Source organism: Manihot esculenta, chromosome 14 (genome assembly GCF_001659605.2).
Source record: "Manihot esculenta cultivar AM560-2 chromosome 14, M.esculenta_v8, whole genome shotgun sequence".
Classification (NCBI taxonomy): Eukaryota; Viridiplantae; Streptophyta; class Magnoliopsida; order Malpighiales; family Euphorbiaceae; genus Manihot; species Manihot esculenta.
This window is the reverse complement of record NC_035174.2, coordinates 5,080,704-5,104,609: the sequence shown is the minus strand read 5'-3', so window position 1 is coordinate 5,104,609 and position 23,906 is coordinate 5,080,704. Positions and strand designations below refer to the sequence as shown.

Below are 23,906 nucleotides of genomic sequence, written 5' to 3'. Positions count from 1 at the left end.
CAGAAACTAAATAAGCCACATGCAAGCTGGGATATACTAAACCCATGCTTATAAAAGACAGAAGGAAAACCCAATACTAGCAAGGTAATAATCAGATAAAGCATAATGAAAGCAACCCAAATCGGTTTTGAGTACCTACTCTCTTAGAAAATTATAAGGAGTATAATTATATATTTTGAATGTTAATAATTTATTTTTCAAATATTTCAAGTTTTTCCAAAAATAAAAAAATAATAACTGGTTTTAGTTCTCTAACCAAATTCTTTATCACAGCTGCAAAATAGATTTGGTTTTGATTTATTATTCCAAACCATAACCGTACAATTGAGTAGAACCGTGAGCGCCTATCTAAACAAAAAGGGTTGCATTTTCCTTCTTGGCAATTTCCTTGACCTCTCTTGTTGCTTTTCGGACTTTGGTTCTCAAATGGACGAATGAGATCCAATTTTCTTCCAGCTGGCCTAATTTGCAACAATCTTACAATCCTTGGATTACGCATGCCTTAATTAAGATAATGCGGCAGCTAAGCTTTGAAAATAAATTATTTTGACCATAAAAAAAAAAAAGAGATATGTACGCATTTTAGATTACTCTAATGGAAAATTTTTCAAAACCCTGTTTCTTGACGCAACAAGTACCTAGATGATGTATGGATCAAGCTGCTGCATTAAAGATTTAGGCGTGAAAATCAAATTTCAGTGCTCTCAAAGTCAGAATGAACTTTTAAACATCTTTCTTTGTGTTTTCCAATCATACAAATCCGGTAGACCTACAATAAAGCTTAGGAAAGATTAAGAATAAGTTACATTCTCGATAAGCATTGAGGTTGATGAGCTATTGGTCCATACTATGATTTTAATTTCTAGCATGAAAAACTTGCCAAGCATTGGATCAAAATCTATTAACTTTTGCTAAATTGGATCTCATATTCCACAGGCTTAAAAAATAAAAACCCATCAATCATCTGTAAAAGACACATCACCTTCCACTTTCTATGATTTCTATACCAAGTCGGCCCACAGCTTATCCACATAATTATCTGGTATACGAAACGTTAGGCAGGGGAGAGATAAATCCTGAAGAATTTGTAAACTTAATCTGCAATCTGTATTATGGATTTGGATACACTTAATCACAGAAAAGATTAATTTGTTGGACCATTAGTGCACTATTTGATAGATGGACCATTTTGTAAAGCTAAAAGTAAAAAAGATGGTCATATGACCATAATTCGATTCATCTCTAGGAGAAACAGTTAACTTCGGAACAAATTGCTGTAATTATGCTGCAGAGGAAGTCCAGTTTGGGTGGCTGTCATAACTGAATCAACATCCATTCTGTTCTTTTTTCTTTTTTAATGATTTTGTCTCTTCGGAAAAGAGTGGTGGTGCTGCCTACAAAAAGATGGTTGTTCGCCCCGATAAGAAACGTCCCTATAGAAAAGACGACTCCATCATTGGTTGATCTACTTCTCGTACCTCCCTTCATCATAGCTATAACATGCAGCACTTCTTTGTCGATCGTTTAAAGTCTTGGTTTGTGGACCTGAAACTAAGGAGGAGTTAAGTGGCATCATTATGCCAGCTGAAGCCGCGAGGACGGAATGTGGTTTATCAACTACCAGGAAAAGAAACCACTTTTTATTTTTTTATTTTCTATTCCCTTAACTTCAATGCTTGTGCAGTGCTCTACATGGATTCTGGCTTCTGCTTCCTGCTTCCAAAATGTACACATTTTTTTTTATAAAAAAATTTTCTGAAAAATATCGTAGAAGATTTATGACATGGAATCCAATTGAAAAGAGGGAACTTGGGCAGAGCTTTGCGTGCTGTGTCTGAAATCAATGTCGTCCTTGTCAGCAGGGGAACAACCAGGCACGCTTCCTTCCTGGTTCATTCTCTAGTGAAAATTAAATTTACCAAACTAAAAATGCCGTCTGAGCAGAAATAAATCCAAGAAAGCTGTCAGGCTCATCCTCAAGTAAACAAGGATTATCTCGCCACTAAATCAAATTATTGGTTGGGGAGACCATCCATGAATATGAATCTGGACATATGCATGTTTGGAAGATTTTAGTACATTAACTAATTCGTTTGTCCACTCTTGCAAAACCTCACTACTCCCCCTCTATTTTTTTATTAGTTATCCTTTAAAATTTTTCATAAATTAAAAAAATACATAAATATATTAAATTTCAATAAAAATAAAAATAAAAACCACATCATCATTCAATTAAAATTTTATTTATACAAATAATATAAACCTAATTAATATTTTATTTATTATTATAATCATAAAAAGCATTTATTTAAATCAAAAAACAAGTGGTCCATTAATTATTATTATTATTTTGGAAAAGGTCCATTCATTATTAGGTTTTTGTCAAAATTATTAGATTATTAAGACAGAGCTTGAATACTTAGCAGCCTTTTTTGTCGGTTGTCCCATTACATAATGCAATTTTACATTGCAATGAAAAACGATGATTCCAGGCAACAGTCCATACCCTCGTCTATTCTAGTAGGTGTTTCTTTGATCTTTGCTTTTCAAATTTCAAAATGATTAAAGTCGGCGAGTAGTTGTCACCTCGTCATCCATTAAAATTCAATAACCTTTCAATAGAAAATTACACATGTAATTGGAATATTTTCTTGTGTTCTTTTTTTTTAATACAAAATTTAAATTTAAATTATAATATGTAAAAAAAATTAAAAATAAAAAAACAACGGCAGAACGCCCCCTTCACACATCATTATTGTCTCCGGTAGCCCCACGAGCCAACTCAGTCAATAATTCCGCCGGCGCAGCCGCCACATGCTCTCCCACCAGAAGGGCCACGACCTCTTTCATGCTAGGCCTCTTCTGGGGATCCGGGTGGCAACAGGCCAACCCAAGCTTCAAGACCATCTCCATCTCCTCCACCCCATACTCCCCTTGCATCCTCTCATCCGCCGCCTCCACCAACTTCCCTTCGACATACAATTCCCTCACGCAATCAATAAGCACCCTATCTTCCTCTTCATCCTTCCCCATCTCTATCGGCTTCCTTCCGCTGGCGACCTCTAGTATTACTACTCCAAAGCTATATACATCGCTTGCCGCCGTCGGTACGGCAATCGTTGCCAGTTCAGGTGCCAAGTATCCCAATGTTCCCACTACTCGCGTCGTGTTAGGTACTTCATTGTGACTGTACAGCTTTGCAAGACCAAAGTCTCCAAGCCGGCCTCGCATCTCTGAGTCCAACAATATGTTGCTCGATTTAATATCCCTGTGTACCACCACTTGGTCCCATCCATGGTGAAGGTAGTTTAGCCCCTCGGCTACATCGGCGAGGACTTGGCGGCGTTGTTGCCAGTTCAAAAGCTTCTTGGGCTTGCTAAATATATAACGATCGAGGCTGCCATTGGACATGTAATCATAGACAAGCATGAGCTCAGTGGATTTTCTGCACCAGCCTCTCATTTGGACTAGGTTCTTATGTTGGAGTCTACCCATGCTTGAGATTTCTGCCATGAACTCTCTCAGACCTTGTTTGGAGTCGTGGTTCACACATTTGACGGCAACTTCCGTGCTGTTGGAGAGAATTCCCTTGTATACTTTACCAAATCCTCCCGAACCCAGGAGCTGATCGTTGGAGAATCCATTTGTGGCTTGGCTTAGCTCTTCATATGAATATCGATGAGGCCAGTATTCAAGCTCCCAATCTTCGATCTCATCTTCTTCTTGATCTTTCAATTTCTGGTTTAGCCAGAACCTATAAAGCCCATAAGAAAGGATAAGAACAAAAGCAGCACAACCAATCGAAATCCCGGCGATAGCCCCAGCCGACAAAGAGTTGGTCGATGATGGGGGCAAAAAAACCGGCAGATTTGTGGTGTTAATCTCTCTGGCCAACCCCGTGTCACTGAAACTCCAAGCCAAAATCCTTTGGGGCTCAACCCAAGTCGTCTTGGAAGCCGAGAATCCCACATACATCTCAGCAGAAACATAATTAGCAATAACAGGATCTTTAAAATTGAGTGTAGGCACAGGCGGACGAGGCACTCCAATGGGCGCAACAGTCACATTTATCTCAAAATTAGGACCATTGAAGTCAATCCAGGCGTGAACGTTCTGCCCATTGTTCATAATTACTGGCACAAATCCTCCAGAGGAATTATAATATCCAGCAGGTTCTGTCTTGGTAGATTCAATGTTATTCAAATCAATCCCGATATGATTCCCATTAGGGTCGTTGAATTCAGGATTCTGCCCCGTGTCGAACTCCACAGCCAGAAGTGGAGCCTGAGAAGATACAGTCGCATTAGTGAAAAGCCCGAAATACTGACTGGCGAGAGCATTAGGAGGGTTGGTCCAGTTTGAGAGAACAAAGGTAAGGCCAAAGCCTGGACTTGAGGCGATCTCTGGCAATACAGAGAAAACGAATGAAGTAGAGAAGGAAGACAGAGTAGTGGAGTTCTGAGTTGGTTTCATTCGAATCCTTGTTGGGTAAAAGGCTCGTCCCAAGGAATACTGGTTGGTATCGTTGGTGAGCAGGATGACCGCCGAGTCCACCCGGGCATCATCGATGAAAATAACACCGGGCTTTGTAGCATTAAAGGAATTAAAGAGAAAGTCAACCGAAAAACAGGGATAGACCCAACAGAGGAGGAGGAGGATGAAGGACTGAGGCGGCGGCCTCATTTCATTGATGCCGGTGATACGAGGAAAGATGAGAAATCCGGCGTTAGGAGTGAGAGATGAGACGGTGAATAGAGAGGTCGATAAATATTTTATTGAATTGGACAAGGCTGTGGCCTGGAGGTCATCGTACCGTGAGACTGCCGGTCTTAAGCCACCGTTTCGGAAATGTGGGCCTAGTACGAATATCTTTTATGATGATTCGGTGGGTAATTTTGACGTGACAATTTCAAATGCATTACCTTTGTTCTTTGTCTTTTTTTTGGTCTCGATCTTTTTATGATCCTATTAACATTAATTTCATGTTGAAATTTAAGAATAAGGCTTGAATATTTTTTTCTTAAAAAATCAAATTCAATTTATTTAGTTGATTTTTTTATTATCATTTTTAAAAGATAAGTTCTGAAATCAATGCAATTAATGTAGTAATGTTTGTATTTATTTAGAATTTGTTCGTGAAGTTTTAAGTCAATGAAATATTATTTACGATTTGATAAAGTGATAAAAATAATATTTTAATAAAAAAAAAAGTTTTTAACTGTTGGAGAAATTTCTCTAGATATATATTTTTGATTTAGAAGGTAATCTGTTTAATTGAAAACTTAGATATTTTATTAAGAGTTTTGAGAAATTGATGGAAAGAACACAAAGCTATGTTTTTCATATGTTGGTAAAACATTGTCATATAAAACTTGGTCCCCCAGTTTCAAGCAGATGGAAACCTGAATGTATGAATTTTTTTTTTTTTTTTTTTTTTTGAATTGGGATCGTTCTAGTAGATTGAATGATTTTCAAGTTTAAACTTTAGTTGCTTCCTCCTTTTGTGTTAGTGGGTTTCTACATTTTTAACGTATCGGTTGATTTGAAAAATGTTATTTATTAAAAAATGACATTCACTAAATAATTTACTTTCCTTGCATTAAAAGAAAAAATCTATCTGATTTTTTAAAAAATTACAAAAATATTAACAATCAAACAAATAAAATTTTGATAGTTTTTGAAAATTTTAAATTATTTAGTTAAATTATCCCAACGAAATAAGACCTTTCTATTAGGTTTTCATTATTATTGGGCTCAGCATATTTCTTTACAGTGGATTATTAAATTTGATGTTTCATGCTATCAAGTCTCTAATAGTTTTAGTCTTGGGTCTTATACATCCATCCAATTAATGAAGTTAGAATTTCTGACCAAGAAAAAAACTTTACCTTTTTTTTCTTTTTCTTACACGTTAAGGGAATTGAAAACGCCAACTAAATTGTCAAGAGGAATCTGCAATTGGAGTTGCAGGTTATTTGGACCTACCATGGAGCAAGTGTACCTTTTTAAAGGTATAAAACCACCATTCACAATATAGATTTTAACTAATCTTTTATATTTAAAAAATATTTTCTGTTAAAAATATTTTTTATAAAAAGTATTTTAAATAGAAAATAGTTTTTAATAAAATTATTTATTTTTTATTATTTAATTATAATTTAAAAAATATAATTTATTAATAAATTTATATATATATATTAATGAAAAAGTCATTTAAAAAAAGAATGATTTACTTTTTTTAATTAAAAAAATATTTTTTATTAATTAAATTTTTTAAATATTTTAAATATTAAAAAATATAAAAATATATTTTTTATAAAATAAATCAGAGTTTAAATAAAAATTTTATTTTCCATAAAAATAAATGAGGCGATATATTTATATTTTAAATTTATAATGGCTCATATTTACATTGAGAAAACAGAGTGGAAAAATATAAAATCCACACACAAAAGTTTCCTAAAATTTTTAAGAAAGTTGACTAAATCATGAAATCCGTCGTCAAGGTGGAAAAAGGAAAAATTCCTGTCGCCCCATTTCCCACTGAGCTCGCCACTTGCCAATGCCAAGCTATATGCGATTGACATGCACAACTCATTCCTTTGAGTCGGCTGCCTTTGAAATTTATTCGTTAGTACAATTTATCTAGAAATGGCTACGGAATAAGTATTTTTAAGTATTTAATGTATTTAAATTTTAATAAAATAAATTTAAATAATTATAATCGAAATTAAAATAAATTTAAATTTAAAAAATAATATATGCTGTAGATTCAAATCGAATTTAAATTTTATGTATAGAATATCAACTATTCAAATTTATTTATATAAATAATTAATTTAATATAAAATATATATTTTATAATAATATTTATAAATTTTTTATATATTTTTTCATTTAAAAAATTAAAATTTAAATAATTTTTAAAAATATTAAATTTTTTAAATAAAAATTATTAATAAAAAATATTTTATATTTTTTATAAAATTTAAAAAATATTTTTTATATAAATTATTAATTAAAATATGTAAAGCTAAATGAATTAAAATTTATTTAAATAATAATAATTGAATTTAAAATATATTCAAAATAATTTAAATTAATTTTTAATTTAAAATAAATTTAAATATTACTAATGTAAATCGAATTGAGATTCCTAAATTTATCAACCGTTGTTTGCCAATTTTCCACATATTCAAAGTGAGCTTTTTGGTTAATGACTTTAGAAGCTAAAGAGTGGCGGCCTTATTCCCATTTCTTTTGACATGTTTGAAGGAGATAGATCAATTTGCTCCTTGAAGTTCTTGATATTTTACATTTCTGATAGGCTTCTATAAGTAAATAAAATAAGGGATAGCAGAATCTAGAAAAATAGGGTGGGCTTGGTTGGCAATCCACCAAATAGAAGAGATACAACCCCACTAGTAAATCGAAGGCCCAACAAAGCTTCTTCTGAAACTATTTTGGATGTAAAAGAAAAATCTGCCATTACAAGACAAACAGAGATCCCATCAACCTCCAAAGAAAACTACAATGGAGATTTTTCCGTGGTCCATAGAATTCAGAGGACGAAAATATATCAATCTAGATCATCAGAAAAAAAAAAATCTCATCCATTTAAGATTTTTGGTACATTATGGATTAGAATTATAGGATATTATGTTGTTTTCGGATGGAAAACCACAGCCAGGCATGTCACGTCCATTATCTTCTTCTTCAGTATTAATGAAGAATCTGTTATGTCCTCCCTGCCAATGGCAAAGTGGGGAAGATCATCATAAAATGCAGCCACAATGGAAGATCACGTCCATTTAAATAAATTTTCAACTTTTTCTAAACTGCAAAATTTTTTAATTAATAAAAATTAAAATTTTTTATTTTAAATAAAAAATTATTATATAAAATAAATTAATTTAATTACATTTTTGTAAAACTTTTGATTCCAACAGGGGAATTGACATTGAGGGTGTAGTTTTCTAGCATCTTCCTAGTTAAGCATATATTCTAAGATAATTGCATTCCCCTACTTGACAATATATGAGTTAGAAATAATAACTGCTAATATTTATTCAGCATAGCTCTAAAATATTAAACATCTCATATTTTACACCAAAACCAAATTACATGAGTGTTGCATTATCAATATACTTTAATTTATTAATACTCATATTATTTTTGGAATTAAGAAATTTTGAGTTGGAAATTCAATCAAATATATATATATATATATTATAAATATAAAGGTGTTGTCTTTCTTCCAAAAGAGAAGAAAGACGCCTACCAGCAACATTCCCTAAAACAGAATTGCCACGAAGTCTTACCTGATTGGCCAACAGTCTCCAACTAATTTCGCTTTCGTCCCGCAAACGGAATATCCAATGGAAATTATTCGTTACATGTTATTTTTCTAACATTAATAAATTAAATTAATTTATCGCAAAATTAATGTTATTCGTTTAATTTTTTAATTTTTAATAATAGAAAATAAATTACTATGAATTTTATATTTCTTATTTTTTACTTTTAATTTTTTTATATATTAAAAGCAATAAATTTAAAAATAACTAATAATTTTAATATTAAAAATATTCAAAGATGCGTCTCCACCGGAATATTGTTATAAACTTAATAGTTTCTCAAGATTTTAACAGCCGTTACGTGTGGGCTCTAATTTGACGTTACCCAACGACCATCTTCTCCAATTTTTTCCCTATTTATACCCCTCAATTTTATGCCTCTTGCGGTTTGAAACACAAACCATCCTCTCTTCCTTCTTATTTTCGATTCCCCTTCCCTCCCTCTCCAGAATTTTCTCTTCGGAATATTCTCCAATCGAACCCCAACCTTCCCTTCCCTTGGCAATTGTACACTCCGAAGAGAAATTATGGTGAGCGATAGTGATTCACAGATAAGCGTAGATACTATAAAGTTTCTTTGTAGCTACGGTGGTCAGATTCTTCCACGACCCGTTGATGGAAAGCTTCGTTACGTTGGTGGTCTCTCTAGAATTCTAGCTGCCGATCGTTCCATATCCTTTGCAGGTTTGTTCATCTGTTATTGATTATTTTAATTAATTTCTTTGTGTGTTAGGTGAATTTTCGATTCTGGTTTTATAGAAACTTAATTACCATGTTTGATTGTTGCAGAACTGATGGTTAAGCTTGGGGAATTTTGTGGATATTCCGTGGAATTGAAGTGTCAGTTGCCGAAAGGAAATTTTGAAATGCTAATTTCTATAAAATCTGATGGGGAATTGGCGCTTCTTCTTGAAGAATATGATCGGTGTTGTCCTGGTTCTAAGATTAGAGCCGTTCTCTCCCCTCCACAGTCGCTCAAAACCGTCTCTCCTCCTCCATCAGCACCTGCAAGCGTCGATTTCTATCCAGTCAAATTGCCTTCTAATGCCTTCGATTATCGACAATCTGGAAGTTATTCACCGCCGATCGGATATCCCATCGGCTTTTGCAAGGACTATTGCGGACTCCTTTATAATCCATGTAAGGACAAGGAAAACCCTGGATTATGCTGTGGAGACCCTCGGTTTAAAGGACAAGGAAACCCTAGATTTCGGCGTTGTGACCCGTACTGGTCAATAATTGGCATTAACGCTCAGAAAATTAGCTAATTAGCTTATACGAATTTTTTTTTTGAAATGAATTAGCTTTAAAAAAATTAAGGACAAAGATTATGATGGGGAAAAGAAAATTACAGTGGGAAGAGGATGAAGTTTTGATATGTAATTGGATTGTAAATTTTAGAACTTATTTTTTATTTTGTTGCCCTTGCCGAGTTCTGTGAGTTGTTTCTTGTTCCGGCCAGTACTTTTGCCGTTGGAACTCCGATCACGGCTGTTAATACAAGCACGTCTACATCGCTATGTATATATGTTACGCGGGCAACATTCAATACATTCAATTGTGAATTGCGACACAGATTTTAATTTTAATGATAATGTTTCAGTTAGACAGTAACACACAGGTTCTCGAATTCTTTTAAAATTTTAGACATGACACAGTTTTCAGTTGTTTTTGGTGTGGACAGAGGCGAGTCCAGAGGGCGTGACCCATGAGTTGCTCTGCTGTTTCTTATTCTCTCCCTCTTTTTTGTATTTATGTGGTCAAAATGAGCGTCGTTGAAGATGGCTGTCTAATGTATTTGTTTGGTGATTTGCAGGCTAAAATGCGAGTCTAATTTAGCTATGGACTGGCGGAGAAGCTTCTAGCCAATGCATATACATTGAACTTCCTTGAAATTTAGAATCTTATCACTGGAATAATATGAGAAATTATAATCAAATAAAGAATTAGTACATTTTAATTTTTAGAATTTAAATTATTTTTAAACGTGATTCTAGAAGTATTAAAAGGTTTTAATTCAGTTATTTCATACATTAAATGTGATTACCAGCTGATAGTATCATATTAATTGTGTTTAATATTACCTATATTAAATTTTTTTTTCATTGATTAATAGCTGATTTGTTTTTCTTTTACTACGTCTTTTTAAAAATTATTAATTACTAAAGTTTTATATATCTCCCAATTAATTTTAGACATAGTTAAAATTATTTATAATTAAAAATAATAATAGATAAACAAAATCATATTATAACTAATAATTAAAGTAATTATAATGTTCATTTCTATACATAAAAATAATTATTTTTCAAATTATATTTTAAAAGCTTATATATTTATATATCTTTCTCAATACTAAAATAAATAATATGATATGTACGTATATTAATCTTATATAACAGCTGAATGTAACATTACCAAATGCTTAAAATATTAATTACAATTAGTTATGAGTTATATTTAACAAGTAAACTAAGCAAAGCATGAATAATACAAGAAATGGTAACTTAAAACACAAGCAGCTTTTTTTTAAAAAAAAAAAACAAAATAACTAATTTTCACCACCTTCTATTTTTTTAATTATTCTGTTCAAAAATTTTTGTGAAAGTTGATACACTACTAAATAAAAAGTTTTTTGGAAGTTTTCTGTGACATGAAATTAAAAATGTCAAAGTTAAAAACTTTATATTTTAGTATAAATAAATTATGACCAAATAAAATATTATATATAGAAAATATATATTTCCAGTAGGCGGGAAGTTGAGGCCACCACCAGTCCAATGAAGGTGCATCTAATTATATTCCTTAACAAGCCCACTTCTATATATCACTGTGAATTTGCGAGGCCCATTATTTTGTCCCTTTAAAACCACTACAACCACCTTGGCTTTATGGTCGCAAATAAAATGTTATTAATGTGTTTAACAATGAGAATTTCGCGTCTTTGTTCATGCCAGCCGAAGAGAATATGTCATCAACATTCTAATCATGCCACAAATAATTTTAAAAAAGGACAGCTAATTTGCAAGACACAACAGAACCCATATGCCATATCAATTGTGCCGTCAAGTCATGAACGACAAAACAAAACTGAAAAACGGATGGGAGCTAAATGATGCAGTTCGTAGTGTATCCACATCCACACAAACACCTTAAACACATTGTCTTTCAGGGGTGAAGATATTCAATGTTGCGCGTTCATGCAAAAATTAACAACCCAGTTAAGAGTATAGAAGTTTACATAAAACTTTAAAGCCAGAGCTTTTCCTTGATTTTAGGCGATGGGTTCACAAGCTCAGTTTGACATCTAAAATTTTCTAACAAAGTTTAAGGAATTGCAATAGCAGCAACTATCTTCAGCCAGTTTCCTGCTCAAATTCTTCACCTTCAGATTCCTCTGCATTATCAGGATCATCATCATCCGCATCATTATCAAAGTCTTCTCTATCATTATCAACAGTAGTTTTACCGATTACTGGGATGTTGCTGTTAGTCTTTCTGATTTCATTGCACTACACATGTTAACCATGTTAATATCAACACAGTAACTCATCAAAAACTAAGAAGAAAAAAAAAATTAATCAGGCACAGATGCAGAATGCAATTCGTAATATCATACACATGAGGAAATAAAGCTGGACACACCACACAGACATGTCCATAATTGAATCTATCAGAATGTGCCAAACGTTTTCTTTCCTTTTTTTTTTCCCTTCTCTTTTCTAATAGGTTAAACAAAATTTGTAGCTACCCTGCATCAAAGAATAAAATTATGATTCACTTATAACTACAAATAATTTCTCGATTCAAGAATTATACATGAAAAATGAGAGAGAGAGACATTTGCATATCTTATGATATGATCTTCATAGTTTCATAGAGAAATAAAGTGACTAACAAAGATACAATACAACCAACTCTAATTGGGAATAAATCACAATGCAGTCTTTGCTAAATCCCAGATCAACTTCTCCTAATCTGAAACATACCAATGTTCCATCTGACTGGAACACAGGATAAGCAAAATGTGCCTTCATTTGCCAGTTATTGAGGACACAGCAGTAGTGCTTTCTCAATTTTGAAACTGCTTTCACAAGACTTCCAATGCACCACAAAACTTCCACATGCAACCAAGATTCACCAGTTAAACAATTGCATCACAGCTCAGAACATCTATCTCTGTGCTAGTGTGACCCTTAAAACATAAGATTCTTTTCCAGTTTCCATTATGGAAGACAATTAAATTAAATACTAAACCACATGCCAAAGAACGAGTTGAATACATTATACATTCCCATCCACTCTTTCTAGCTTGATCCATTTCTCAAAGCATACAAATCAAAATTTTTATTGTTTGTCTAGATGAAACTATGAGGGACCCTGGATATGGAAGTTATTGCATAAGAATTACTAAAAGGTAAAAGAAAAGGAAAATAACGAATAAACAAAGAGGGGAGCCTATGTATGAGAAAAATCTTGATAAAAATAAGCAGAAAGAAGACAGAAGTTGACGCCATGAAGAAAATCCTTGAAATCTGCACAATTAACATTCTCATGACAATCAAAGCAGCAATAAAAATTTTGAACCTTAAATAAGCACATCATGGATACATGTCATCCGAATAGAATCCAGAAATGCTAAAAAGACGATGTCCTCAGCCTAGGTGGTTTTAAAAGGACTTAACTGTTTAAATGCTTCTCTCAGAAATGTGGAAGAGCGTTAAATCATTTTTTTTTTCTTTTTTCTGGGGGATGGGTGGGGGCAGCCCTGTACAATCAACAAACGACACAAAGAACCTGCATTTTATACACAAACATGGAAGACAAGTCTGTATATCAAATTAAACCCGACACAAATATGCTCTTAATTTAGATTAAATTCTATCAAACAATTGGATTGCAGCCCCAAAACAAAGATTTTGTACAGCTAAGAATCCTCCAGTTAGTACGGAAGAGTAAAAAAAAGAAATTGGAAATTTGGTGAAATGAAAATAATTGGCAACTGGCACATCAATAACAAGAAAAATGAAATCAAGAAATCTGGGTTTATTTTAAAAGATGAGGGTATAAATTAAAAAAGAGGCGATAATTTATACCTTCTCTTCGAAATCGGATTCCTCCATGGCGAGCAGGAGCTCTTCGCTGTGAGGTTGAGGCCACTGCGACGGTAGTAGACATGAAGTCGGAATCGTCCTCGTTGACCAGGGGTACTGTGTCATGTACGCCGGGAACTGCAACATTTTGATTTGCCGTTTTTAGGCTCTCCACACTCACTTCGTCTAATCCAATGGGCTACACTGCAAATTGCTCATTGAGCAGAAGCAGCGGGTTAAATATATATCTGTTCAAATAAAACGACATCGTGTTATCATTTGCATCTGACTAGCCAACCGTTTAGATAAATACATATGTTTATGTACGATTGTAATAAAATATAATATAATATAATATTGAATAAAATTTACATAATATAGTTTAAGTTAAATGATACACTAAATTATACATATTTAATTAAATCTTTTGATAAAATTTATATATATATAAAAGTAGAAAGAGGAAAATATTGAGATTTTCGATAATATTCTTAACTCTTTTATTTATTTATGATAATTTTATTATTTAAAATAAATAATAATTTTATTATTTAAATTAATTTTATAGTTAATTAAAAAATTTTAAAAGATATACATATAAATTTATTGATATTAATTTTTAAATAAGAGATGATAATTTTATTATTTCAATTAATGTTATAGTTTGCTAAAACATTATTTAAATTAATAAAAATATAATTAAATTAATTTTAAAATTAAAATTATTAAAATAGCATGTTTAAATATTAGATACATATTAAAATAATAAATTTATGTTTTTTAAGTATAAATTAAAATATAAAGTTAAATTTAATTAGTGAGAATTAAAAATATTAATTAAAAATAAATTTATTATTATTTAATATTTTAATTTAATTAAATTTAATAATAAAATATGAAAATATTTATTTATTCTACTATTTAAAATTTATAAATTAAATTAGATTAGATTATTGACATCAAATTAACTTTATTATTATCTTTAAATATATTAATTTTTATTTCTATACCACTCTTATATATAAATATCATATAATATTCTTATATATAAATATTATATAATATGTAATTAATCAATATAATAATTGTATTTCTACGTAAATTATAAGTAAAAAATCTCTATAAAAAAATAAAAAAAATATTATATACGGCTACAAAATAAAGTTTTCCTTTTTAATCTGTTTGTGATTCGATATTTTCGTATTTTTTATTATTTTAAATCTAATTTTTTATTTTCTCTTGTTTTGAAAGACGATCCGCATTAATTGATTATCGATCAATAAGATATTGTTGTCCCTATTAAAAGTTTCAGAAATATTCCGATCATCACTTATGATTTCTATATAGTGAAAATATTTCTCACATACAATTTAATCAATTTTCAAAATCTGTAAATCTTTTTGGCAGATTTATGTAGGGATGTAAACGGGTAGGGTACCCGCAAAAATTAAACTATCCGAACCTGAACCCGATTTATATTAGTAATATCCAAACCCGTTCCGAACCCGATTAAAAATTAATTTAAATTATCCGAATCTGTCCCAAACCCGATTATTATTATCCGAATAAAATCCGAACTCGTTTAATCTTATATATTTTAATTAATAATTTATATAAAAAATATTTTTCATTAATAATTTAAAAAATATTTTTCATTAATAATTTTTATTTAAAAAATTTAATATTTCTAAAGAATATTTAAATTTAAATTTTTAAATAAAAAAATATAAAAAAATTTATAAATATTATTGTAAAATATATTTTTTATATTAAATTAATTATTTATATAAACGGGTTCGGGTAGTGGGTACCCTGTACATAAAATCTGAATCCGATCCGAACCCACAATGGGTATTATTTTTAAAATCCGAACCCGTTCCAAATCCGATTATAACTACCCAAATCCGTTCTATTAGGGTTCCGTTCTATTAGGGTTCGGTCGGATCGGGTACCCGAAAATACCCGATCCGTTGCCATCCCTAGATTTATGGCGGCAATCCTTTAACAGTTAATGTATTAAAGGATTTCTTTAATAGTTACAAGCCGGACATTTTATTTTTGATGAAAATAAAAAATTGTAGTTTTCATATGTAATTTTTTTATATCTTTTTATATTTTGATACTTGCTTCTCAGATAAGAGATAAAGATTGAAATGAGGCATTTTATTAATGTGTAAGAGTCATTTCTGTGGCTGGCTTTTCTTTAAATTTTATTGATTCAGTTATTTTGAAAGGTAATATTTAATAGAGATTTATTAGTTATTATGGATTTTCGGAATTGTAATGACAACGTCAATATTCTTATTCGAGTCTTATCTCGTAGAAACTCTCTTTCGTAATTTTGTTCGGAAGACTTTAATGATTTATGCTCAAGAGATGAGAAGAAATGAGAAGTATTTTTGTTAAATTACCTTATGCAGGAGTTTAGACAGATACTTGAGGAGCATATTTGTCAAATTAGATTATACAAGAGTTTGATTTTGAATAATTGTAAATTTTTATTAGATTCTAAAACTGATATTTCTATTAGATAGATTCGTCGTAATACTACTCTAACTGCTCATATTTTGGTTAGAAAATCTATTAGATATAATCATCTCTCTATTTGGAATGATATCTCTTTTTGAATGAAATTTTATTAATATTTATTTTAAAAAATATTATATTTTTATTAGCTATTTTTTTAATAGATTTTTTTATTATTTTTGTAGTTTTATTATCATAAATTAATTTATTATGTATAAATAATAAATTAAAAATTGATTAATTAATTATATATATATTTTTATATATAGTACTATAATTTTAATTTATTATTATGAAATAAAATTATAAAATATATATTATAATTAAAAGAGGAAAATAAGAGATTTTTTAAACTATCCTTAATTAAATATGATAATAATATATTTACTTTTATTTTGATTGGATAATAATTAAAAAAATAAAAATTAAATTTTAAATTGATTAGATTAATGCCTTTTTAAATTTAAATTTTATTATTAAGTAATATTTATTTTTAATTTAATTTAATTTAAACTAATCATTATATATGTAATTAATTAAATTTTATTGAAACATAATTTTTAAAAAAATATTAATTTACAATTTAATGGTATAATATAGTATAAGTACATATTTTATTTTATTGTAAAAGAAAATTATATTAGTTTTTTTTTGAAACAGAATTATATTAGTTAAATAATTTCTTTTAATATAATAATTATTTATATATATATATATATATATATATTCTATACTATATATATAAAAGTGAAAAGAGATGAAAATATTAAAATTATCAATAATATTCTTAGATCTTTTATTTATTTTAAATAATCTTTAATTAATTTATAGTTGATAATAATATTATTTAAAATTTAAAAATTTAAAATATATGATAATTTTATTATTTAAATTAATTTTATTAATAAAATAAAATTTTAAAATAAGAAGTACCTAAATAAAATAAAAAAGATTCAAGTTTATTTTGTAATATAGTTATATTACAATTGAGAAATATATTATAAATATATTTTATAATATTAAATTTAAAATTAATGGATGGTGTAAATTAAATTTAAAAAATAAATCTTTACAGGTTTTAAATAACTTGATAAAAATTGAGGTAATTCATCGTAATTAAAATTTTATGACAATAATTCATTTATTGATTATTGTGATTATTTTTATATAAATTATAATGATTGATGAGCTATAATTTATAATAAAAATTAAAATAATATAAATATTAATATAGCTATAAGTAATAATCATTATAAATTTATTATATTAAATGAAATTATTTCTAATGTTATTAGTTTTATTTTTCGGGAAATTAAATTATTTATTATAATAAAAATAATTTATTGAATTTAATATAAATTTTAACATTTAAAAATTTTAATTATAAATATATAATATGTAAAATCTATATTTTATTTAATTATATAATTAAAATTTAAATAGATAATAATTTTATTATTTAAATTAATTTAAAATTAATAAAATTTAAATTTATATATATTTAAATTTATAAGTAGGTGGTAATTTTATAATTAAATTTAAATTTATAATGAATGATAAATTAAGTAGATAATTATTTTATTATTTAAATTAATTTAACATTAATAAAAAAATTAAATTTTGAGTTAAATATAAATATTAAAATAACATATTTAAATATTAAATAATATTAAAAAATAAAAAATAATATATAAAATTTTAAATAATAATAATAATAATAATTATGTATATAATAAATATAATTTGTTTATATTGTAGCGAGTATTAAATATATAATATTAATATATAATTACATAATTAAAAAATAAAACTAAATAATTAATTTTAAAAAAACATAAGAATGTCACAGATTATTAATTTATGAGTTAAAAAAGAGAATTTACATATGTTTGACCAAATCAGCCGCAACAGTAAATCCAGTAACGGAATCAATGCTGATTACTGGCATCGTTTTCGTCGTCCACCTCAACAATCGCTATACAGAACCAGGGGAGTGGCGCAGATCTTAAACCTTCTCCTTCAACATTCATCTTATCACATGTTCATTCAGCAACGCCTACTTTTTCCTGAAAATTTCCATCCAAAAACTCCAATTCCATTATCAATATGGATCCCAATCCCAAGTCTTTCCCCATCCTCTCCTATGTTATGGCCCGACTCCCCTCCTTATCAGGCAAATCCCCTTCCACCACCTGTGACGTCGAGCAGCCCCCGCCACGGGCTCCCTCCGATCCCTCTTCCAGTCAAACCCCCATTGTTTCCCAACTACCCCACTTAACTGACCCCAAACTCCTAGCTTCAATGACCCGCGCTATCGCCGACGTCGCTCAAACCCGATCAGTCCTTCGAACCCTTGGCCCTCGTCCTGACCACGAGACTGTCGACGCTGCCCGACTTAAGCTCTGTGAAATCGAATCCGATCTCTCCAAACAGCTCGAAGAAATTGTCCTCTCTCCACGGCCGTCTGATGTCGACAGGCTTGACTGGCGTTCGCAGTTGGCGGACAAGGAACAGCAGTGTCGACGAGCCGCCGAGAAAGAGAAGATCTTGTACAAGACGATATTGCAATTAGAGGAGATGCATCAGTCTTATGAGAAGCTGTTGAGAGCGGCGGAGCAGCGGTTGGTGAAGATTTATGAGAAGGCGGAGATGGGAGAGGCGGAGGAGGAGGAGGTTAAGAAAGATAAGGAGGAAGTGGACGAGCAGTTGAACGAAGAGATTGTGGGAATACTCCAAGAGGCGTCCGGAAAGGAGCTGGAGAGGGTCGATTTGTCGAACAGGAGACTATTGTTCTTGCCTGAGGCGTTTGGAAAGATTCATGGGTTGAGAGTGCTTAATCTCTCTAATAATCAGCTTGAGGTTAGCTGCTTCATTTTTTTCTCCGTTATTTATAAATTTTTGTCGCTGGCTTGCTACAGTTAGAGGTTCCGTTGTTGACGTTTTAGCAAGCAAATAAACAGATTCAAGTATAAATTTTTGTAGCTTGGGATTGTTTGCTTTGGTTATTTATGTGTATTTAACTATGATGCAATTTTGAATCCCTTACGCATATGAATTAGAGGTTGTTTTCTCTAATCTTAATTGGGATGTTGCAATACAATTCTTTAGCTGTCGTAGATGGCTTTGAGATAATGAGATTTTAGAAACAAACATATTTAGGCCTGTGCTTTTGAAGACGTGTTGTTACATGATCTTTTTACATTGAGAATACACTAATTATCAGCCTGTTCTTCTGCCTTTATTTGGCTGCAAAGAAATGGTAAATGTGGATTATGTTTAATTATTTTTTATTTTCATGTTCATTTGTGTGTAGAAAAATTTGACAGGATCTTGGCTACATCAATAGGGAGTGTGTGTGGTCTTAGGGTTTTGTCCAGAGAGCATAGTTGGCTGATGGAAAATTCAGGAATAATGATGCAGTGTTATGCATATGTCATGATAAGTCGAAATCTAAAATTGCTATTAGATATATTTCTAACAAGCAATCTATTCCCCCTCGTGGGGATTATTATAACTTGCATATCGCATCTTCTGCCTTCTGGGTGTTTATAAGGCCTCAATTTTGATCGCTAGATTACATTACACATGAGTTCTGAAATCAAGTTTGTGGGGTTTTTGTGGTGAGTCCTGGTTATTTTGGTCTCCAGAATGCTATAATCAGGAGTAAACAGTAAGGTGGTCAGCTGAATGAGGTAGTCGTAGTAAACTTTAGAGAGTTTTTGATGGGGTCCATGCAAATCCATGGATCAATAGGGGTACATATTTTTCAAATGAAAGTGACCTAGGTGTCCAGTTGGTGAAACCGTGAAAGCAGCGCTCCAACTGCCATGGTTTTCTGGTGCAGCTACATCTTTTTGGTATATCCAGCAAACTATTCAAGTATTAGAGGTCCAAGATGTATTCCTTGGTACTATCAAGATCCTCTTTGTCTTGAGTTATTTGAAATAATTGGACCTATTTAATTTTCCTTGTACTTTTTGACTTTGCTTGCTTCCATGGTTTTGGTTTTACAGGCAACATTTCAAATATATATTGATCTCTCGCTTTATAGCCTTTTATGTGTTGACTTGTGTATGTTGTCCCTATGTTTGGATGACCTGTGTGAGGGGAACAGGTCATCCCTGACTCAATATCTGGGTTGGAAAATCTCGAGGAGCTCAACCTTGCATCAAATATTTTGGACGCATTGCCAGATTCTATTGGATTGCTACACAACTTGAAAATTCTAGACGCCTCCAGTAATAAGCTAGAGTCTTTACCTGACTCCATTTCAAATTGCAGGCAAGTGTATTTCATTACAGATTCCTTCTCTGACCACATATTGTTTTTATTTAACATAAAATTTTCAATTGAAGGTCATTGGTGGAGTTGGATGTGAGCTTCAATCGTCTTACATACTTGCCGACTAATATTGGATATGAATTGGTGAATCTTAAAAAGCTGTCAATCCAGTTGAACAGGCTCCGTTCTTTTCCCACTTCTATTGGTGAGATGAGATCTCTGCAGCATCTGGATGCTCACTTCAATGAGCTTCAGGGCCTTCCACTTTCAATTGGGAGATTGACAAATCTTGAGATCCTCAACTTGAGCAATAATTTCACTGACCTGAAGGAACTTCCTGAGACATTGGGTGACTTGACAAACCTCAAGGAACTTGATCTCAGCAATAATCAGATTCAAACATTACCAGATACATTCGGACGGCTGGATAATTTAACCAAATTGAACTTGGAGCAAAATCCTCTTGTGATCCCACCATCAGAAGTAGTGAAGGAAGGCATTGAAGCTGTGAAGATGTTCATGGCTAAGAGATGGCTTGACATACTAGTGGAGGCAGAAAGAAAAAGCATGGTTGTAGTACAAGAGCAAGGACAGACAGGGTGGTTGACGAGGAGCACATCCTTGTTGAAGAAGTATGTTGAAAATGTATCTGAGAATGTTTCAGGATTATTAAGTCCAAGATCTCCCAAGGACGCTTACCTGGATCAGCAGCTATAGCTTTCATTGCGCTACCATATTTTGGTAGTGTCCTTTCCTTTTGAAGGAATTGTGCACGTGATAAATGCACAACTAATGAAAGATGGAAGTGTCACCAAATTTTGTTTTGCTTCCTTTCTATTTCTGATCCCTGAAAATACATGTCATTAGGTACAGAACGCTGCTGTTGCTGTCTTCCCATTCTTTCTTTTATTTAAAATTGACTGGTTCTCTGATAAGCACCCACTTAATCACCGACAGTTATTAATTTTAATATTTAATTGTTTAATAATTATTTTAAATATTATACAACAGAATTAATCTTATGGTCATCAAATGAAGTGTTTCATGGTAGGTTCATTTATTTATATTTTAAATCCGTGATGGATTGAATCAAGACAATTTTTTTTCCTAATCAGGTAGCAAATCAAAAGTGAAGACTATGGAAACACTGGATGAAACAGAAGCAGTGTGATAGCCTTTGGCTCTCACAGAAGCCAATGAATGGAGCAGTAGTGGATATTTTGTAAGTCCATAATAGATCGAATTTAGATAACTTTTTTTCTGATCAGGTAGCAAAAGTGAAGACCGTGAAAACGGTGGACTCTGGAAATGGTGGATGAAAAGGATGAAACAGAAGCCGGTGTGATAGCCTTTGGCTCTCACAAAAGCCAATGAAGGATCAAAATAATGGAGCAGCAGCGGACATTATGAACGTCCTTAATATGCCAAAATCATTGTTCGCCTGGAAATTTTAGAATTGATCTGCAAAAAAACAGGGCACTCAGAAAAAGAAAATCACATGCAAAGGACGTAGCAATTCCAAGAAAAACCCTCAATCTATGAAAGGGAGAGGATAAAGAAAATATATACTAATTTTCTAGCAATGAATTATGCATAGAGATATGTGTATTTAATAAAAAAAAATATTTTTCCCCATCATATATATAATCACTAGGTGAAAAGATAAATATTCTTATGAGTGCGAGTTTTCTTTAGTCACTCCCATCTATAAAATTATATGCTAGAGATGGAACCCATTTCTGCACTGAAAAAAGAGTGCCTTTCCCTATCCTAGCGATCAGCAAAGGACTGAGCTCTACATAAAAACAATAGAAGAGAAAAATCTCACTCTAGAGAATACAGAAAGAAGCACTCAGTCTGTTTCACATTGTTTTTAGAGTATTGTTCATTGAAAAAACAATTACAATGCCATATTATATTCTTCAACAGCCTCTTTGACCTCGCTGATTATCCACAGTCGTTGAAATGTTATGCTTCAGAGAGAATTTGAAAGATGAGTTGCAAGTTTTGACTTTCTCAAAATTGAAGAAAATAAATCTAGTCATCTCAGTTCGGTAATTGGGACAGGATATAAGGTGGGGAAAATCGAGAAGAATCTTCACTCTGGAATTCAACTGAAGTCTACACCCTCCTCTGCAAACGGTCCGACCTGGTCCGACCTGATTGATGCTAGACATAGCTGTTACGTAAATCTTTTTTAAATTGGAAATGCATTCAGTAGCAGTAATTAAATCAGTCATGTGCCGCTTATCAAAATAAATAAATCATTTAGTGAAAGGCTTTTTATTAATTAAGAATTTTAAAAATTTATATTTTTGTAAATTTGGAATTGGGAAAAAAAATTTGGATGTTTAGGGTTTGACTGCTATGACAAAGAGAAATGGCATGGCGCGTTTTACGCCCATCAAAGAAGCGTCGGGTCTAGTGCGCCTGGCACTTCTATTTAAACTCCCACCCTTGCCTCCTCCTTTTCCTCTTCCCTCCATTCTACCTATTTGATTTATTTTGTAAATTTATTTTCTATTTCACATTTTTTATTTTCTCAACCGTGATTTTTTTATATAATTAATTATTAATTATTATTTATTGGTATTAAATTTTTTTATATTAAAAGTAATTATTTTAATTGTTATATATATGACACTTATTTATATTATTTCGAAAGTATTAAAAGGTAAATTCACTAAAAGAGAAAGAACGAAGAAAATATAGAAAGAATTTTACAAATTAAAAATACACTGTCAGCAATTTATTTCAATATGTTATATGACTCAACTATTATCTGTAATAAATAATTTATTCTTGTTATAATATGTGGGATATAGAAATGGTTGATGTGTTGACAAAGATGATTTTGCTGTGTTATTTTAAAATTTTAAGTACTACTTGGACAAAATTCAAAATAAAAAATTATTCTGATTTAGTAAATTCTTATTTTCATATTTATGAAAAATTGAATTCTACACATTGGACATACCTATAAAATACTCTTTTCATTTTACAAAATTGTAAGAGAAAAAATAAAAAATTAAAAGATAGTTAAAAAAAAATGAATTTAATGTTGAATTGTTTATTGTTATAATTGTAATAATATAGTGATTGTAATATTAATTTTAGGAGGAGGAGAATCTATAAGATATAAACCAAATGTTTATGATTATTTGGAAAAGACATTCAGGTTCACTAAATGAAATGATTACGCAGGTTTATTAAAGGGCGCAGATTCAGGAGATGAAAAAAAGAATCAGTTAATTTATAATGTATTTAATTAGTTATTAATATTTTGAATTTTTATTATTTTATTCTCTTTTTATTTTAAAATTTATTAATATTAAAAAAAAATAACTATATGATTGCAACATTTGTGGGATATTCGAGCAAATTAGAAGTTTACTGTAACTATTATGAGTTTTCAATTCTAAAGACTACATCGGTAGACATGGATAGCAATACCATTAAAGAAATTAAGAAATGAATGATCACCTTCTTAAAGAAATTAGAATTATAGATAGGAGGCTGGATAAATTTCATGCTGAAAAAGTGAGTTTTCAAGTGTATATGATGATAGCTAGTTCTCATATTCCAACAATTTCTATATAGAAGATTATCTATCTGATTATAGTGATGACGATTTTATAAAATATCTACT

General features: G+C 30.8%; 4 protein-coding genes across 4 annotated transcripts; 2 read left to right on the top strand and 2 right to left on the bottom strand.

Moving 5' to 3' along the window:
* Positions 1-2,559: 2,559 nt before the first annotated feature.
* LOC110631160 (L-type lectin-domain containing receptor kinase S.1) lies at positions 2,560-4,834 on the bottom strand. Its single transcript, XM_021778893.2, has one exon. The coding sequence runs from the start codon at positions 4,681-4,683 to the stop codon at positions 2,743-2,745; it is 1,941 nt and encodes a 646-aa protein (XP_021634585.1). The 5' UTR covers positions 4,684-4,834; the 3' UTR covers positions 2,560-2,742.
* A 3,897-nt stretch (positions 4,835-8,731) lies between these two features.
* On the top strand, positions 8,732-9,984 carry LOC110600390. Its single transcript, XM_021737236.2, has 2 exons — positions 8,732-9,041; positions 9,147-9,984. The coding sequence occupies exons 1-2, from the start codon at positions 8,885-8,887 to the stop codon at positions 9,623-9,625; spliced, it is 636 nt and encodes a 211-aa protein (XP_021592928.1). The 5' UTR covers positions 8,732-8,884; the 3' UTR covers positions 9,626-9,984.
* Positions 9,985-11,378: 1,394 nt separating this feature from the next.
* Positions 11,379-13,657, bottom strand: LOC110600391. The gene is made up of 2 exons (XM_021737237.2): positions 13,454-13,657; positions 11,379-11,869 (listed from the first exon to the last, which is right to left on the bottom strand). Exons 1-2 carry the CDS (start codon positions 13,595-13,597, stop codon positions 11,714-11,716), a joined length of 300 nt encoding a protein of 99 aa, XP_021592929.1. The 5' UTR covers positions 13,598-13,657; the 3' UTR covers positions 11,379-11,713.
* A 4,205-nt stretch (positions 13,658-17,862) lies between these two features.
* Positions 17,863-21,894, top strand: LOC110599701 (plant intracellular Ras-group-related LRR protein 9). The gene is made up of 4 exons (XM_043950492.1): positions 17,863-18,835; positions 20,091-20,257; positions 20,332-21,124; positions 21,373-21,894. The coding sequence occupies exons 1-3, from the start codon at positions 18,083-18,085 to the stop codon at positions 20,972-20,974; spliced, it is 1,563 nt and encodes a 520-aa protein (XP_043806427.1). The 5' UTR covers positions 17,863-18,082; the 3' UTR covers positions 20,975-21,124; positions 21,373-21,894.
* The last annotated feature ends 2,012 nt before the right edge of the window (positions 21,895-23,906 follow it).